Source organism: Oncorhynchus nerka, linkage group LG11 (assembly GCF_034236695.1).
Source record: "Oncorhynchus nerka isolate Pitt River linkage group LG11, Oner_Uvic_2.0, whole genome shotgun sequence".
Lineage (NCBI taxonomy): Eukaryota > Metazoa > Chordata > Actinopteri > Salmoniformes > Salmonidae > Oncorhynchus > Oncorhynchus nerka.
In genome coordinates, this window is record NC_088406.1 from 7,245,451 (window position 1) to 7,266,145 (window position 20,695).

Here is a 20,695-nt window from a genome sequence, read left to right on the forward strand (position 1 = left end):
TCTGTCCCGAGCTGCCCCTTTGTCCCGAGCTGCCCCTCTGTTACGAGCGGCTCCTCAGTTATGTGGGGATCTGGGTGAGGACTATTAGGCCATGGTCGGCGGAGAGGGTGGATTACCCCAGGACGCGAAGGGGAGGAACTATTACACTAATGGAGTGGGGTCCACGTCCCGAGCCGGAGCCGCCACCATGGACAGACGCCCACCCGGACCCTCCCTATGGTTTTGAGGTGCGTCCGGGAGTCCGCACCTTAGGGGGGTGGTTCTGTCACGCCTTGGTCATAGTGTTTTGTGTTTTTGGTATAGGTTTGGGTAAGCCAGGGTGTGACATGGGTTTATATGTTGTGTTTCGTATTGGGGTTTGTAGTAATTGGGATTGTGTTGATTAGGGGTGTGTCTAGTTAGGCTTGGCTGCCTGAGGCGATTCCCAATCAGAGTCAGGTGCTTGTCGTTGTCTCTGATTGGGAACCGTATTTAGACAGCCTCAGTTTCGCTTTGTATTTCGTGGGTGTTTGTACCTGTCTCTGTGTATGTCACCAGATAGGCTGTAATTTGTTTCACGTTCCGTTTGTTGTTTTGTATTTCTCCCAGTTATTTCATGTATCGCTATTTCCTTTATTAAAGCACATGAGTAACCTACACGCTGCATTTCGGTCCGACTCTCTTTTTACAAACGAAGCACGCCGTTACAGTAGCATACACATATTTAGCAGATGTTATTGCGGGTGTAGCTAAATGCTTGTGTTCCTAGCTCCAACAGTGCAGTACTATACAACAATAAATACGGAAAAAAAAGACAAAGAAAAAAAAACGAGGTTTTTAGAAATGCTAGCAAAAAAATAAGTGTTTTTGTTTAAATTGTAAAAGTATTCAGACTCTTCACTCAGTACTTTGTTGAAGCACCTTTGGCAGCGATTACAGCCTCAAGTATATTTGAGTATGACGCTACAAGCTTGGCACAAGCCTCCCATTCTTCTCTGCAGATTCTCTCAAGCTCTGTCAGGTTGGATGGGGAGTCTCAAAGCTATTTTCAGGTTTCTCCAGTACTTCAAGTCCAGGCTCTGGCTGGGCCACTCACTAATCTACCGACGGAAACATACAAGGTGACTAAAAACAGACCTCCATCCTATGCTAGCTTGCTGCCGATGGCCCGACTAGCTGTCTGAATCGCCGTGACCCCAACCAACCTCACTACTCACTGGACCCTTATGATCACTCGACTAAGCATGCCTCTCCTTAATGTCAATATGCCTTGTCCATTGCTGTTCTGGTTAGTGTTTATTGGCTTATTTCACTGTAGAGCCTCTAGCCCTGCTCATTATACCTTAACCAAACATTCAGTTCCACCACCCACACATGCAATGACATCACCATGTTTCAATGATGTTTCTAGAGACAAGTGCCTAGCTCCAATCCTATTCCCCAGGCGCTCTCTTTTGATGACTTCTGTAACCGTAATAGCCTTGGTTTCATGCATGTTAACATTAGAAGCCTCCTCCCTAAGCTTGTTTTATTCACTGCTTTAGCACACTCTGCCAACCCGGATGTTCTAGCAGTGTCTGAATCCTAGCTTAGGAAGACCACCAAAAATTCTGAAATCTCCATCCCGAACTACAACATTTTCAGACAAGATAGAACGGCCAAAGGGGGCGGTGTTGCAATCTACTGCAGAGATAGCCTGCAGAGTTCTGTCCTACTATCCAGGTCTGTAGCCAAACAATTAGAACTTCTACTTTTACAAATCCACCTCGAAAAACAAGTCTCTCACTGTTGCCATCTGCTATAGACCACCCTCTGCCCCCAGCTGTGCTCTGGACACCATATGTGAACTGATTGTCCCCCATCTATCTTCAGAGCTCGTGCTGCTAGGCGACCTAAACTGGAGCATGTTTAACACCACAGCCATCCTACAATCTAAGCTTGATGCCCTCAATCTCACACAAATTATCACTGAACCTACCAGGTACCACCCCAAAGCCGTAAACACGGGCACCCTCATAGATATCATCCTAAACAACTTGCCCTCTAAATACACCTCTGCTGTTTTCAACCTGTTTTCAACCAAGATCTCAGCGAAACACTGTCACTAGAGATAAAGCATTTTTCTACGGCTGGCCATGCTTTCCACCTGGCTACCCCTACCCCGGTCAACAGCACTGCACCCCCCCACAGCAACTCGCCCAAGCCTTCCCCATTTCTCCTTCTCCCAAATCCAGTCAGCTGATGTTCTGAAAGAGCTGCAAAATCTGGACCCCTACAAATCAGCCGGGCTAGACAATCAGGACCCTTTCTTTCTAAAATGATCTGCCGAAATTGTTGCAACCCCTATTACTAGCCTGTTCAACCTCTTTCGTGTCGTCTGAGATTCCCAAAGATTGGAAAGCAGCTGCGGTCATCCCCCTCTTCAAAGGGGAGGACACTCTTGACCAAAACTGCTACAGACCTATATCTATCCTACCCTGCCTTTCTAAGGTCTTCGAAAGACAAGTCAACAAACAGATTACCGACCATTTCGAATGTCACCATACCTTCTCCGCTATGTAATCTGGTTTCAGAGCTGGTCATGGGTGCACCTCAGCCACGCTCAAGGTCCTAAACGATATCTTAACCACCATCGATAAGAAACAATACTGTGCAGCCGTATTCATTGACCTGGCCAAGGCTTTCGACTCTGTCAATCACCACATCCTCATCGGCAGACTCGATAGCCTTGGTTTCTCAAATGATTGCCTCGCCTGGTTCACCAACTATTTCTCTAATAGAATTCAGTGTGTCAAATCGGAGGGCCTGTTGTCTGGGCCTCTGGCAGTCTCTATGGGGGTGCCACAGGGTTCAATTCTTGGACCGACTCTCTTTTCTGTATACATCAATGATGTCGCTCTTGCTGCTGGTGAGTCTCTGATCCACCTCTACGCAGACGACAACATTCTGTATAGTTCTGGCCCTTCTTTGGGCACTGTTAACAAACCTCCAGACGAGCTTCAATGCCATACAACTCTCCTTCCGTGGCCTCCAATTGCTCTTAAATACAAGTAAAACTAAATGCATGCTCTTCAACCGATCGCTGCCTGCACCTGCCCGCCATCACTACTCTAGACGGTTCTGTCCTAGAATATGTGGACAACTACAAATACCTAGGTGTCTGGTTAGACTGTAAACTCTCCTTCCAGACTCACATCAAACATCTCCAATCCAAAGTTAAATCTAGAATTGGCTTCCTATTTCGCAACAAAGCCTCTTTCACTCATGCTGCCAAACATACCCTTGTAAAACTGACCATCCTACCAATCCTCGACGACGTCATTTACAAAATAGCCTCCAATACCCTATTCAATAAATTGGATGCAGTCTATCACAGTGCAATCCGTTTTGTCACCAAAGCCCCATATACTACCCACCATTGCGACCTGTACGCTCTCGTTGGCTGGCCCTGGCTTCATACTCGTCGCCAAACCCACTGGCTCCAGGTCATCTACAAGACCCTGCTAGATAAAGTCTCACCTCGCTGGTCACCATAGCATCACCCACCTGTAGCACGCGCTCCAGCAGGTATATCTCTCTGGTCAACCCCAAAACCAAGTCTTACTTTGGCCACCTCGTCTTCCAGTTCTCTGCTGCCAATGACTGGAACAAACTACAAAAATCTCTGAAACTGGAAACACTTATCCCCCTCACTAGCTTTAAGCACCAACTGTCAGAGCAGCTCACAGATTACTGCACCTGTACATAGCCCACCTATAATTTAGCCCAAACAACTACCTCTCCCCCTACTGCATTTATTTATTTATTTTGCTCCTTTGCACCCCATTATTTTTATTTCTACTTTGCACATTCTTCCACTGCAAGTCTATTCCAGTATTTTATATGCTATATTCTATTTACTTTGCCACCATGGCCTTTTTTGCCTTTACCTCCCTTATCTCACCTCATTTGCTCACATTGTATATAGACTCATTTTTCTACTGTATCATTGACTGTATGTTTGTTTTACTCCATGTGTAACTCTGTGTTGTTGTATGTGTCGAACTGCTTTGCTTGATCTTGGCCAGGTCCCAATTGTAAATGAGAACTTGTTCTCAACTGGCCTACCTGGTTAAATAAAGGTGAAATAAAATAAATAAAAATAAATACAATTTTGGTAACGTAGTGTACAGTGCCTTGCGAAAGTATTCGGCCCCCTTGAACTTTGCGACCTTTTGCCACATTTCAGGCTTCAAACAAAGATATAAAACTGTATTTTTTGTGAAGAATCAACAACAAGTGGGACACAATCATGAAGTGGAACGACATTTATTGGATATTTCAAACTTTTTTAACAAATCAAAAACTGAAAAATTGGGCGTGCAAAATTATTCAGCCCCTTTACTTTCAGTGCAGCAAACTCTTTCCAGAAGTTCAGTGAGGATCTCTGAATGATCCAATGTTGACCTAAATGACTAATGATGATAAATACAATCCACCTGTGTGTAATCAAGTCTCTGTATAAATGCACCTGCACTGTGATAGTCTCAGAGGTCCGTTAAAAGCGCAGAGAGCATCATGAAGAACAAGGAACACACCAGGCAGGTCCGAGATACCGTTGCGAAGAAGTTTAAAGCCGGATTTGGATACAAAAAGATTTCCCAAGCTTTAAACATCCCAAGGAGCACTGTGCAAGCGATAATATTGAAATGGAAGGAGTATCAGACCACTGCAAATCTACCAAGACCTGGCCGTCCCTCTAAACTTTCAGCTCATACAAGGAGAAGACTGATCAGAGATGCAGCCAAGAGGCCCATGATCACTCTGGATGAACTGCAGAGATCTACAGCTGAGGTGGGAGACTCTGTCCATAGGACAACAATCAGTCATATATTGCACAAATCTGGCCTTTATGGAAGAGTGGCAAGAAGAAAGCCATTTCTTAAAGATATCCATAAAAAGTGTTGTTTAAAGTTTGCCACAAGCCACCTGGGAGACACACCAAACATGTGGAAGAAGGTGCTCTGGTCAGATGAAACCAAAATTGAACTTTTTGCACGCCCAATTTTTCCGTTTTTGATTTGTTAAAAAAGTTTGAAATATCCAATAAATGTCGTTCCACTTCATGATTGTGTCCCACTTGTTGTTGATTCTTCACAAAAAAATACAGTTTTATATCTTTATGTTTGAAGCCTGAAATGTGGCAAAAGGTCGCAAAGTTCAAGGGGGCCGAATACTTTCGCAAGGCACTGTATATAAATAAATACATCATTGGATGTATAGACATTATGGACAGTATGTGGATAGAATATGTAGGATAGTACACACACACACACACAGTTGAATAGGATGGCCTTGACTAGAATACAGTATATTTATATGTGTAAAACAGTATGTAAACTTTATTAAAGTGACCTGTGTTCCATGTCTATGTACATAGGGCAGCAGCCTCTCAGGTGCAGGGTTGAGTAACCGGTTGGTAGCCAGCTAGTGACATTGACTAAAGTTCAGAACAGGTTACTGGGTGGCTAGTGGTGACTATTTAACAGTCTGATCGCCTTTCAGCATCTCGGAACCCGCTTTGACATATCTGTACCGTCCTCACCTTCTGGATGGAAGTGGGGTGAACAGGCCGTGGCTCGGCTGACTGAAGTCCTTGATGTTCTTTTTGGCCTTCCTGTGACACTGGATACAGCCTTGGAGGGTGGGCAGATCCGGTGATGCGTTGGGCAGATCACACCACCCTCTGGAGAATCCTGCGGTTGTGGACGGTGCAGTGGCTGTACCAGACAGTGATACAGCCCAACAGGATGCTCTCAATGGTACATCTGTAAAGGTTTGTGAGGGTCTTAGGTGCCAAGGCAAATTTCTTCAGCCTCCTGAGGTTGACGAGGCACTCTTGCGCCTTCTTCACAACACTGTCTGTGTGGGTGGACGATTTCAGGTTGTCAGTGATGTGTACACCGAGAAACCTGAAGCTTTTCACCTTCTCCACTGTGGTCCCATCGATAGAGAGCGTGCTCCCTCTGCTGTCTCCTGTATGACACAATCGACTCCGCCAGGACCCTCACCTCCTCCCTGTAAGATGTCTCGCCGTTGTTGAATATAAGGCCTACCTCTGCTGTCGTTGTCCCACTTAAAAAGATGAGGCCTGTCATTTTCATCATAGGTACACATTGTAGGATTTTTAATGAATTTATTTGCAAATTATGGTGGAAAATAAGTATTTAGTCACCTACAAACAAGCAAGAATTAGAGGCCTCTCATCTTTTTAAGTGGGAGAACTTGCACAATTGGTGGCTGACTAAATACTTTTTTGCCCCACTATATTTTGAGCACAGACTCAATAACATCAGCTATTGCGGTTAGAATAGACATGTGAATAAGTTTCCCCATTGAAAACCACCATGAATGATTAGGATGACAGTTAGGATGTGATGCAGGTTTGTCTGGGATGGGGAGTGTTTTTTTGGCTTCATCAGTGATGATAGATATTGTACAGAACTCATCATTTACTATATGTAAAGTGATGGAGGCCAGTGTAATATTAGACTGTATAACTTACTAGATAAGGTTGAGGACGACTTCAATACTTACTAGGTAAGAAATTCAGTACTTACTAGATAAGGTTGATGAGGAACTCCGTACTTACTAGATAAGGTTGATGAGGAATTCAGTACTTACTAGGTAAGGAATTCAGTACTTACTAGATAAGGTTGATGAGGAATTCAGTACTTACTAGGTAAGGAATTCAGTACTTACTAGATAAGGTTGATGAGGAATTCAGTACTTACTTAGTAAGGAATTCAGTACTTACTAGGTAAGGAATTCAGTACTTACTAGGTAAGGAATTCAGTACTTACTAGGTAAGGAATTCAGTACTTACTAGGTAAGGAATTCAGTACTTACTTAGTAAAGTTGAGGAGGAATTCAGTACTTACTAGGTAAGGTTGATGAGGAATTCAGTACTTACTAGGTAAGGAATTCAGTACTTACTAGATAAGGTTGATGAGGAATTCAGTACTTACTAGATAAGGAATTCAGTACTTACTAGATAAGGAATTCAGTACTTACTAGATAAGGAATTCAGTACTTACTAGATAAGGAATTCAGTACTTACTAGATAAGGAATTCAGTACCTACTTCGTAAGGTTGATGAAGAATTCAGTACTTACTAGATAAGGAATTCAGTACTTACTAGATAAGGAATTCAGTACTTACTAGATAAGGAATTCAGTACTTACTAGATAAGGAATTCAGTACTTACTAGATAAGGAATTCAGTACTTACTAGATAAGGAATTCAGTACTTACTAGATAAGGAATTCAGTACTTACTTAGTAAGGTTGATGAGGAATTCAGTACTTACTAGATAAGGAATTCAGTACTTACTAGATAAGGTTGATGAAGAATTCAGTACTTACTAGATCAGGTTGATGAGGAATTCAGTACTTACTAGGTAAGGATTTTTTTAATTTTTTTTTATTTCACCTTTATTTAACCAGGTAGGCTAGTTGAGAACAAGTTCTCATTTGCAACTGCGACCTGGCCAAGATAAAGCATAGCAGTGTGAACAGACAACACAGAGTTACACATGGAGTAAAAATTAACAAGTCAATAACACAGTAGAAAAAAATGGGCAGTCTATATACAATGTGTGCAAAAGGCATGAGGAGGTAGGCGTATAATACAATTTTGCAGATTAACACTGGAGTGATAAATGATCAGATGGTCATGTACAGGTAGAGATATTGGTGTGCAAAAGAGCAGAAAAGTAAATAAATAAAAAACAGTATAAAAACAGTATGGGAATGAGGTAGGTGAAAATGGGTGGGCTATTTACCAATAGACTATGTACAGCTGCAGCGATCGGTTAGCTGCTCGGTTAGCTGATGTTTGAAGTTGGTGAGGGAGATAAAAGTCTCCAACTTCAGCGATTTTTGCAGTTCGTTCCAGTCACAGGCAGCAGAGTACTGGAACGAAAGGCGGCCAAATGAGGTGTTGGCTTTAGGGATGATCAGTGAGATACACCTGCTGGAGCGCGTGCTATGGATGGGTATTGCCATCGTGACCAGTGAACTGAGATAAGGCGGAGCTTTACCTAGCATGGACTTGTAGATGACCTGGAGCCAGTGGGTCTGGCGACGAATATGTAGCGAGGGCCAGCCGACTAGAGCATACAAGTCGCAGTGGTGGGTGGTATAAGGTGCTTTGGTGACAAAACGGATGGCACTGTGATAGACTGCATCCAGTTTGCTGAGTAGAGTGTTGGAAGCCATTTTGTAGATGACAACGCCAAAGTCGAGGATCGGTAGGATAGTCAGCTTTACTAGGGTAAGCTTGGCGGCGTGAGTGAAGGAGGCTTTGAAGGGATGCGGGTGCAGGCAGCGATCGGTTGAAAAGCATGCATTTGGTTTTACTCGCGTTTAAGAGCAGTTGGAGGCCACGGAAGGAGTGCTGTATGGCATTGAAGCTCGTTTGGAGGTTAGATAGCACAGTGTCCAATGACGGGCCGAAAGTATATAGAATGGTGTCGTCTGCGTAGAGGTGGATCAGGGAATCGCTCGCAGCAAGAGCAACATCATTGATATATACAGAGAAAAGAGTCGGCCCGAGAATTGAACCCTGTGGCACCCCCATAGAGACTGCCAGACGACCGGACAGCATGCCCTCCGATTTGACACACTGAACTCTGTCTGCAAAGTAGTTGGTGAACCTGGCACGGCAGTCATCAGAAAAACCGAGGCTACTGAGTCTGCCGATAAGAATATGGTGATTGACAGAGTCGAAAGCCTTGGCGAGGTCGATGAAGACGGCTGCACAGTACTGTCTTTTATCGATGGCGGTTATGATATCGTTTAGTACCTTGAGTGTGGCTGAGGTGCACCCGTGACCGGCTCGGAAACCAGATTGCACAGCGGAGAAGGTACGGTGGGATTCGAGATGGTCAGTGACCTGTTTGTTGACTTGGCTTTCGAAGACCTTAGATAGGCAGGGCAGGATGGATATAGGTCTATAGCAGTTTGGGTCCAGGGTGTCTCCCCCTTTGAAGAGGGGGATGACTGCGGCAGCTTTCCAATCCTTGGGGATCTCAGAAGATATGAAAGAGAGGTTGAACAGGCTGGTAATAGGGGTTGCGACAATGGCGGCAGATAGTTTCAGAAATAGAGGGTCCAGATTGTCAAGCCCAGCTGATTTGTTCAGTACTTAATAGATAAGGTTGATGAGGAATTCAGTACTTACTAGGTAAGGAATTCAGTACTTACTAGATAAGGTTGATGGGGAATTCAGTACTTACCAGGTAAGGTTGAGGAGGAATTCAGTACTTACCAGGTAAGGTTGAGGAGGAATTCAGTACTTACCAGGTAAGGTTGAGGAGGAATTCAGTACTTACCAGGTAAGGTTGAGGAGGAATTCAGTACTTACCAGGTAAGGTTGAGGAGGAATTCAGTACTTACCAGGTAAGGTTGAGGAGGAATTCAGTACTTACCAGGTAAGGTTGAGGAGGAATTCAGTACTTACCAGGTAAGGTTGAGGAGGAATTCAGTACTTACCGGGTAAGGTTGAGGAGGAATTCAATACTTACCGGGTAAGGTTGAGGAGGAATTCAGTACTTACCGGGTAAGGTTGAGGAGGAATTCAGTACTTACCGGGTAAGGTTGAGGAGGAATTCAGTACTTACCGGGTAAGGTTGAGGAGGAATTCAGTACTTACCGGGTAAGGTTGAGGAGGAATTCAGTACTTACCGGGTAAGGTTGAGGAGGAATTCAGTACTTACCGGGTAAGGTTGAGGAGGAATTCAGTACTTACCGGGTAAGGTTGAGGAGGAATTCAGTACTTACCAGGTAAGGTTGATGAGGAATTCAGTACTTACCAGGTAAGGTTGATGAGGAATTCAGTACTTACCAGGTAAGGTTGATGAGGAATTCAGTACTTACCAGGTAAGGTTGAGGAGGGTCCCAGTGGACCCAGTCATAGATGACTTGTTTCTCGGCCTGGATGGCGTACTTGGCCCAAGGTGAAATACGGTACAGACGCTCCCCTTTCTTAGTGTGGACCACAACCTGCAGGGACACCAGACAGGTGACAGGTGACACAGAGGTTACAGCAGTCGCAACAAAGACACATGGGGTCTGCTTCCCAATTGGTACCCTATTCCATTTATAGTGCACTACCTTTGACCAAGGCCCATAGGCACTACATAGGGAATAGGGTGCCATTTGGGAGTCAACACCAGTATTATAGGTATAAAGTGTAAAGATTAAATTCCCAAAGAAAATGGTTAGAGACAGTGAAGTGAGGACAAAGAGGACAGGCTTTCAAAACATATGGACAATGTAAGGCCATTACCTGGGAGACAAGACAGATGACTGGGGTTAAAGAGGAAGTCACAACAAAAGTCACAATGAGAGGGTAATCAAAATAAAAAAAGGCCAAAGGTCATAAGGGCATTTAAAAACATAGGAAGAAAGGTAGGGCATTCAGAATATAGAAACGCTGTGCAGACCACCTGGGAAATAAGACTGATGACTGGGGTTAGAATTAGGTCAGACCGGTCAACAACTAATCGTGTCCACCAGACGGCTCTTTCTCTTTGCAACCATCTGGTTTCACAGAGTCTCAGAAAGGGACTTGAATGGAGCCTATGGCAGGAGCAGAGGGGAAAACTACCTCTGGAACTTCATTGGCTGATCTCTCAGTACATCAGCATCTAGTACACGTGTCCAACTCGTTCCACGGAGGGCCGAGTGTCTGCGGGGTTTTTGTTTTTGCTCCTCCTTTGTACTTGATTTATGAATTAAGGTCACTGATTAGTAAAGAACTGCTGGTCTAGGTATTAATTGATTTATGAATTAAGGTCACTGATTAGTAAAGAACTGCTGGTCTAGGTCTTAATTGATTTATGAATTAAGGTCACTGATTAGTAAAGAACTGCTGGTCTAGGTCTTAATTGATTTATGAATTAAGGTCACTGATTAGTAAAGAATAGCTGGTCTAGGTCTTAATTGATTTATGAATTAAGGTCACTGATTAGTAAAGAACTGCTTGTCTAGGTCTTAATTGATTTATGAATTAAGGTCACTGATTAGTAAAGAACTGCTGGTCCAGGTCTTAATTGATTTATGAATTAAGGTCACTGATTAGTAAAGAACTGTTGGTCTAGGTCTTAATTGATTTATGAATTAAGGTCACTGATTAGTAAAGAACTGCTGGTCTAGGTCTTAATTGATTTATGAATTAAGGTCACTGATTAGTAAAGAACTGCTGGTCTAGGTCTTAATTGATTTATGAATTAAGGTCACTGATTAGTAAAGAACTGCTGGTCTAGGTCTTAATTGATTTATGAATTAAGGTCACTGATTAGTAAAGAATTGCTGGTCTAGGTCTTAATTGATTTATGAATTAAGGTCACTGATTAGTAAAGAACTGCTTGTCTAGGTCTTAATTGATTTATGAATTAAGGTCACTGATTAGTAAAGAACTGCTGGTCTAGGTCTTAATTGATTTATGAATTAAGGTCACTGATTAGTAAAGAACTGCTGGTCCAGGTCTTAATTGATTTATGAATTAAGGTCACTGATTAGTAAAGAACTGTTGGTCTAGGTATTAATTGATTTATGAATTAAGGTCACTGATTAGTAAAGAACTGCTGGTCTAGGTCTTAATTGATTTATGAATTAAGGTCACTGATTAGTAAAGTAAAGAACTCTGGTTAGGTCTTAATTGATTTATGAACTGATTAGTAAAGAACTGCTGGTCTAGGTCTTAATTGATTTATGAATTAAGGTCACTGATTAGTAAAGAACTGCTGGTCTAGGTATTAATTGATTTATGAATTAAGGTCACTGATTAGTAAAGAACTGCTGGTCTAGGTCTTAATTGATTTATGAATTAAGGTCACTGATTAGTAAAGAACTGCTGGTCTAGGTCTTAATTGAAAGGGGGAAAAAAACAAAAACCAACAGACACTAGGCCCTGCTTGGAATGAGTATGACAACCCCTGATCTAGCATACCCCCTGATTACCTTGTGGATTTCAAAGTGCGAACAGTGCATGTGATTTAGGCTAAATCAGGAAGTGAGATAGGGAAAGTATGGTTCACATATAAACTTTATATGCCTAAACTCAGAATCAAATTGGGCTTCCAAAAAATAATATGGTCGCTGTAATAGGACTGTAATAGGTCATGTCAAGCACAAGCATTTCGCTACACTCGCATTAACATCTGCTAACCACGTGTATGTGACAAATAACATCTGCTAGCCACGTGTATGTGACCAATAACATCTGCTAACCATGTGTATGTGACCAATAACATCTGCTAACCACGTGTATGTGACCAATAACATCTGCTAACCATGTGTATGTGACCAATAACATCTACTAACCATGTGTATGTGACCAATAACATCTGCTCATCATGTGTATGTGACCAATAACATCTGCTAACCATGTGACCAATAACATCTGCTAACCATGTGACCAATAACATCTGCTAACCATGTGTATGTGACCAATAACATCTGCTCACCATGTGTATGTGACCAATAACATCTGCTAGCCACGTGTATGTGACCAATAACATCTGCTAACCATGTGACCAATAACATCTGCTAACCATGTGACCAATAACATCTGCTAACCATGTGTATGTGACCAATAACATCTGCTAACCATGTGTATGTGACCAATAACATCTGCTAACCATGTGTATGTGACCAATAACATCTGCTAACCATGTGACCAATAACATCTGCTAACCATGTGTATGTGACCAATAACATCTGCTAACCATGTGTATGTGACCAATAACATCTGCTAACCATGTGACCAATAACATCTGCTAACCATGTGACCAATAACATCTGCTAACCATGTGTATCTGTGACCATGTGAACATCTGCTAACCATGTGTATGTGACCAATAACATCTGCTAACCATGTGACCAATAACATCTGCTAACCATGTGACCAATAACATCTGCTAACCATGTGATCAATAACATCTGCTAACCATGTGACCAATAACATCTGCTAACCATGTGTATGTGACCAATAACATCTGCTAACCACGTGTATGTGACCAATAACATCTGCTAACCACGTGTATGTGACCAATAACATCTGCTAACCATGCGTATGTGACCAATAAAATGTGACTTGTATTTTGATTGCCGATTTTGATTTATTTTTAAAGTGCCATCTAATACAGCTGTAGCAGTCTTTCTCCCACCTCAACATTTAACCCACGGCACTTTTAAGTCCCACTTTGTTGCACAGGGTTTGCAGGCTCTATATTTAGTAGCAAAATTAGCCTGGGGACAAGGTCAGTCAAGTCAAAGACACATGGTAAAGCAAGGTCATTCAACACAGAGACCGAGTCAGGCCCATTCAACGACACAGAGACCGAGTCAGGCCCATTCAACGACACAGAGACCGAGTCAGGCCCATTCAACGACACAGAGACCGAGTCAGGCCCATTCAACGACACAGAGACCGACTCAGGCCCATTCAACAGGCCTATTCAACAGGCCTATTCAACGACACAGAGACAGAGTCAGGCCTATTCAACGACACAGAGACCGAGGTCAGGCCCATTCAACGACACAGAGACCGAGGTCAGGCCCATTCAACAGGCCTATTCAACGACACAGAGACCGAGTCAGGCCCGTTCAACGACACAGAGACCGAGTCAGGCCCATTCAACGACACAGAGACCGAGTCAGGCCCATTCAACGACACAGAGACCGAGTCAGGCCCATTCAACGACACAGAGACCGAGTCAGGCCCATTCAACGACACAGAGACCGAGTCAGGCCTATTCAACGACACAGAGACCGAGTCAGGCCCATTCAACCACACAGAGACCGAGTCAGGCCCATTCAACGACACAGAGACCGAGTCAGGCCCATTCAACCACACAGAGACCGAGTCAGGCTCATTCAACGACACAGAGACCGAGTCAGGCCCATTCAACGACACAGAGAACGAGTCAGGCATATTCAACGACACAGAGACCGAGTCAGGCCCATTCAACGACACAGAGACAGAGGTCAGGCCTATTCAACGACACAGAGACCGAGGTCAGGCCCATTCAACAGGCCTATTCAACGACACAGAGACAGAGTCAGGCCTATTCAACGACACAGAGACCGAGGTCAGGCCCATTCAACGACACAGAGACCGAGTCAGGCCCATTCAACAGGCCTATTCAACGACACAGAGACCGAGTCAGGCCCTTTCAACGACACAGAGACCGAGTCAGGCCCATTCAACGACACAGAGACCGAGTCAGGCCCATTCAACGACACAGAGACCGAGTCAGGCCCATTCAACGACACAGAGACCGAGTCAGGCCCATTCAACTACACAGAGACCGAGGTCAGGCCTATTCAACGACACAGAGACCGAGGTCAGGCCTATTCAACGACACAGAGACCGAGGTCAGGCCCATTCAACAGGCCTATTCAACAGGCCTATTCAATGACACAGAGACAGAGTCAGGCCTATTCAACGACACAGAGACCGAGGTCAGGCCCATTCAACGACACAGAGACCGAGGTCAGGCCCATTCAACAGGCCTATTCAACGACACAGAGACTGAGTCAGGCCCATTCAACAGGCCTATTCAACAGGCCTATTCAACGACACAGAGACCGAGTCAGGCCCATTCAACAACACAGAGACAGAGTCAGGCCCATTCAACAGGCCTATTCAACGACACAGAGACCGAGTCAGGCCCATTCAACGACACAGACACCGAGTCAGGCCCATTCAACGACACAGACACCGAGTCAGGCCCATTCAATGACACAGAGACAGAGTCAAGCCCATTCAACGACACAGAGACCGAGTCAGGCCTATTCAACAACACAGAGAAAAGGTCCCAAATGGACAGCCTATTCCCTACATTGCGCACTACTTCCGACAAGAGGCAGGGCTATGGACAGTGCACTGTACAGAGAACAGAGTGTCAATTGGGATAAAAACCAGACCTTCCTCAGTAGAAGATGAAGGGATGACTGGAAGAAGGAACGAAAGGATGAGTGATACCAGTCCGAGGACAAGTTATCATAAATCAACAATAGCTGCCAGGCCTCCTGTGCTCCAGACTGTACGCGTGTATAATTTACAGCACATGCATAAATGTGCCACTGAGTGTGTCATGTGTGACACGAGTGTTTGGGTATTTCTCAGGAAAAAGCTGACTCTCTGTTTCATCCATCTGCCAAAGGAAAAAAGGTGCCTGCTGTTTCAATGAGCACTTTTCATTGTCAGTCCATCAAGGAAAGCCATTCCACTTCAATCAAAGCTGCTCCCTCTTCCTCCATCATCCCTCCATGCCTTTCTTCCCTCGTTCTCCCCTCTCCCCCCCGATTTAATAGCGTATACTCTATGTGTGTGTGTGTGTGTGTGTGGGTGTGTGTGAACTTATCTATGAAGTGCCTGGGAGACAAAATCAAGAAAAAAGTGTTGATAAATCCATGAATCAAAAGGGAAAGGAACGTAATTTAATTCTAGATTATGTTATTGGAAGGTCATTTCATTCTAGATTATGTTATTGGAACGTAATTTAAATTCTAGATTATGTTATTGGAAGGTCATTTAATTCTAGATTATGTTATTGGAAGGTCATTTCATTCTAGATTATGTTATTGGAAGGTCATTTAATTCTAGATTATGTTATTGGAAGGTCATTTAATTCTAGATTATGTTATTGGAAGGTCGTTTAATTCTAGACAATGTTATTGGAAGGTCATTTAATTCTAGATTATGTTATTGGAAGGTCATTTAATTATAGATTATGTTATTGGAAGGTCATTTAATTATAGATTATGTTATTGGCAAATATGACAAATGGTTCGATAGTGTATCTTAATGATAGGCCTGTGTTTCACATCTCTTAATCTAGGTGAGGGAGGACTGTGTGTGTGTGTGTGTGTGTGTGTGTGTGTGTGTGTGTGTGTGTGTGTGTGTGTGTGTGTGGGGGGAGGACTGAACCGAGTGCCATTTCTTTCTCCCTGCGGTGCTAATGCTGTCGGCTAGGATCAGTCACAATTTCCCATCCAGAGAGAAATGGGGGGGGGGGGGGTCCCGACTGGCACCCTACATAGTACACTACATTTGACTAGAGCCTTATGTCCCTAAATAGGCAAAAGGGTGCAATTTGGGATGCAGAGGGAGTCAGAAAGAGAGAGAGAGAGAGCAATCTGTGAAAATCAGAAATCTATGAGATCAAAAGGGTCGTAACGCTGCTGCCACTGCCTATCATCCATTATTGGTTCTATTAACCAGTCAGTCAGTCTCCTTTCTGACCCGCCAGGGACAGAGAAAAATAGTGAAAGAGTGTTTGTGTGAGAAAGGAGAGAGAGAGAGAGAGAAAAAGCAGGAGAATTAGAACATAATTAGCCTAACTCTGACCACCTCTGTGGAGAGGGAATGACGGCCCCCACTGCCACCTGCCTGTAACCACTGTGTGTGTATGTGTGTGTGTGTGTGTGTGTGTGTGTGTCTGCTGCCTGCCTGTAACCCTTGTGTGTGTGTGTGTGTGTGTGTGTGTGTGTCTGCCACCTGCCTGTGTGTGTGTGTGTGTGTGTGTGTCTGCCACCTGCCTGTAACCGCTGTGTGTGTGTGTGTGTGTGTGTGTGTGTGTGTGTGTGTCTGCCACCTGCCTGTAACCGCTGTGTGTGTGTGTGTGTGTGTGTGTCTGCCACCTGCCTGTAACCCTCCTAGCCCCCTCCACCTCCCTAGCTCCCTCCACCTCCCCTGCCTGTAACCCTCCTAGCCCCCTCCACCTCCCCTTCCTAGCTCCCTCCTAGCCCCCTCCACCTCCCTAGCTCCCTCCACCTCCCCTTCCTAGCTCCCTCCTAGCCCCCTCCACCTCCCCAGCTCCCTCCCAGCCCCCTCTCCCCAGGCAGCCTTCCCCACTGGGATATTCTCATTCCATGTGGCCCACCTGGGGACAACTAGGCCCATTCTGGACCCCCCAGCAACACAATTCACACTTCATAAAGATTCTAGACAGACAGATAGCTGGAGAAACGGATTGGTAGGAGGGCCAGAGTCATGCTGCGTCCCAAACAGCTCCTTATTCCCTACATAGTGCCTAGTCCCCTATGGGCCTTGTTCAAAAGTTGTGCACTATATAGGGAGGCATTTGGGACACAGACCTGAAGGGCTAGTACTATAGACTAAATGACTAGAATTAGAGGTTTATTAGAGGGGAGAGGAGAATAGGGTGGGGTGGGAATCAAAACAACCTGATACCCAAGTTGCTCTGGTAGTGGTACTGTGTGTTGGATACTGGCAATGCTATCAACAAGCCTTTCAGCATGCTGGCAGAGAAGGGCAGTCAACATGTACTGCACGGACACAAATTACTCACAATTGGTTGAAAGAAATTGATAAGAAGATTGTGGGAGCTGTACTGTTAGATTTCAGTGCAGCCTTCGATATTATTGACCCCAACCTGTTGTTGAGAACACTTATGTGTTGTGGCTTTTCAACCTCTGCCATATTGTGGATTTAGAGCCATCTATCGAATAGAACTCAAAAGGGTTTTCTTTCACGGAAGCATCTCTAATGTCAAACATGTAGGGTGTGGTGTACCGCAGAGAAGCTCTCTAGGTCCTCTACTATTTTTTTTTGTTCTACCAATGACCTGCCACTGGCATTAAACAAAGTCTGTGTGTCCACGTATGCTGATGATTCAACCACATACAGGTCAACAACCACAGCTAAATGAAGTCACTGAAACCCTTAAAGAGTTGCATTCAGTTTTGGAATGAGTTCCCAATAAAAAAAATAAAAAATAAAAAATCCTGACAAATCTCTAAAATTAAGAGCATTGCATTTGGTACAAATCATTCGCTAAACTCTAAACCTCAGCTCAATCTGGTAATGAATGGTGTGGCTGTTGAACAAGTTAGGGAGACTCAATTATTTGGCATTACCTTAGATTGTAAACTGTCATGATCAAAACATATAGATTCACTGGTTGTAAAGATGGGGAGAGGTCTGTCCATAATAAAGAGAAACTCTGCTTTTTTGACACCACACTCCTAAAAGCAGAAAGAACTAGTTAAGATGCAACTGGTCCAGAACAGAGCGGCACGTCTTGCTCTTCATTGTAATCAGAGGGCAAATATAAATACTATGCATGCCAGTCTCTCTTGGCCAATAGTTGATCACAGCTGCATCAACTCTTTTTACAAGAACCATCAAAGTGTTGAAAAATCTCAATATAGTCAACTTACACAGACACTTACCCCACCAGAAATGGTCTTTTCACAGTCCCAAAATCCAGAACAAATTCAAGAACGTGTATTATATAGAGCCATTATTGCATGGAACTCCCTTCCATCTCATATTGCTCAAATAAACAGCAAACCTGGTTGAAAAGCAACACCTCTTTTACTTGACCTAGAGCGGCAGGTAGCCTAGTGGTTAGAGCGTTGGGCCAGTTGCTAGATCGAATCCCGCGAGCCGACAAGGTAATAAAATCTGTCGTTCTGCCCCCTGAACAAGGCAGTTAACCCACTGTTGCTAGGCGACCATTGAAAATAAGAATTTGTTCTTAACTGACTTCCCTAGTTCAATAAATAAAAAATATAAATAGATCGCGTGCATGTATAAAATCTAGTGCTGTTGTCGTCTATTAATGTTCTGTAATATGTCATCGTTCATGTGGAACCCAGAAAGAGCATGTGTAGCTTTCACAACAGCTAATGGGCATCCCGATAAAATACCAAAACAACAACATATTAGAGGGGGAAGCAGGGAGGCGGCAGGCAGGGTTGGGGTGAGAGGTGACAGAGGGAATAAAACACCAACTGGAAGCATATTAGAGAGGGAGGCAAGGAGGCGGCAGGCAGGGAGGCAGCAGGCAGGCAGGGTTGGGGTGAGAGGTGACAGAGGGAATAAAACACCAACTGGAAGCATATTAGAGAGGGAGGCAGGGAGGTGGCAGGCAGGGTTGGGGTGAGAAGTGACAGAGGAATAAAATACCAAAACATCAACATGTTATAGGGGGAAGCAGGGAGGCGGCAGGCAGGGTTGGGGTGAGAGGTGACAGAGGAATAAAATACCAAAACATCAACATATTAGAGGGGAAAGCAGGGAGGCGGCAGGCAGGGTTGGGGTGAGAGGTGACAGAGGAAAAAAACACCAACTGCTACATGTCTAACATAATGTAAGTTAAGCTGCTATTATACTACAATATTATATAGTATAATATAAGTGAAGCTGCTCTGGTACTACAGTATAATATAGTATCATGCAAGTTAGTTAAGCTGCTATTATACTACAATATGATAAAGTATAATGTAAGTTAAGATGCTCTGGTACTGCTCTGGTACTAAAGTACACTGCTCAAAAAAATAAAGGGAACACTTAAACAACACAATGTAATTCCACACTTGAAATCAAACTGTCCACTTAGGAAGCAACACTGGGTTGCTTCCTAAGCAACACAATACATTTCACATGCTGTTGTGGAAATGGAATAGACAACAGGTGTAAATTATAGGCAATTAGCAAGACACCCCCAATAAAGGAGTGGTTCTACAGGTGGGGATCACAGACCACTTCTCAGTTCCTATGCTTCCTGGCTGATGTTTTGGTCACTTTTGAATGCTGGCGGTGCTTTCACTCTAGTGGTAGCATGAGACGGAGTCTACAACCCACACAAGTGGCTCAGGTAGTGCAAGCTCATCCAGGATGGCACATCAATGCGAGCTGTGGCAAGAAGGTTTGCTGTGTCTGTCAGCGTAGTGTCCAGAGCATGGAGGCGCTACCAGGAGACAGGCCAGTACATCAAGAGACGTGGATGAGGCCGTAGGAGGGCAACAACCCAGCAGCAGGACCGCTACCCCCGCCTTTGTGCAAGGAGGAGCAGGAGGAGCACTGACAGAGCCCTGCAAAATGACCTCCAGCAGGCCACAAATGTGTATGTGTCTGCTCAAACGGTCAGAAACAGACTCCATGAGGGTGGTATGAGGGCCCGAGAACACCAAGTTTGGCAAATTCGCCACTGGCGCCCTGTGCTCTTCACAGATGAAAGCAGGTTCACACTGAGCACGTGACAGATGTGACAGAGTCTGGAGACGCCGTGGAGAACTTTCTGCTGCCTGCAACATCCTCCAGCATGACCGGTTTGGCGGTGGGTCAGTCATGGTGTGGGGTGGCATTTCTTTGGGGGGGCCGCACAGCCCTCCATGTGCTCGCCAGAGGTAGCCTGACTGCCATTAGGTACCGAGATGAGATCCTCAGACCCCTTGTGAGACCATATGCTGGTGCGGTTGGCCCTGGGTTCCTCCTAATGCAAGACAATGCTAGACCTCATGTGGCTGGAGTGTGTCAGCAGTTGCTGAAAGAGGAAGGCATTGTTGCTATGGACTGGCCCGCCCGTTCCCCAGACCTGAATCCAATTGAGCACATCTGGGACATCATGTCTCGCTCCACAGACTGTCAAGGAGTTGGCGGATGCTTTAGTCCAGGTCTGGGAGGAGATCCCTCAGGAGACCATCCACCACCTCATCAGGAGCATGCCTAGGTGTCATAGGGAGGTCATACAGGCACGTGGAGGCCACACACACTACTGAGCCTCATTTAGACTTGTTTTAAGTACATTACATCAAAGTTGGATCAGCCTGTAGTGTGGTTTTCCACTTTAATTTTGAGTGTGACTCCAAATCCAGACCTCCATGGGGTTGATAAATTTGATTTCCATTGATAAT

The 20,695-nt window shown here is 44.5% G+C and overlaps 1 protein-coding gene across 1 annotated transcript in view; it reads right to left on the reverse strand.

Annotated features, from left to right (window-relative positions):
• Positions 1 to 20,695, reverse strand: part of LOC115120576 (1,4-alpha-glucan-branching enzyme-like) — a 234,388-nt gene that overhangs the window by 145,033 nt on the left and 68,660 nt on the right. Inside the window, exon 4 of the mRNA XM_065024960.1 lies at positions 9,896 to 10,021. Coding sequence (XP_064881032.1) covers positions 9,896 to 10,021 — 126 coding nt within the window. The remainder of the gene's footprint in view (positions 1 to 9,895; positions 10,022 to 20,695) is intronic.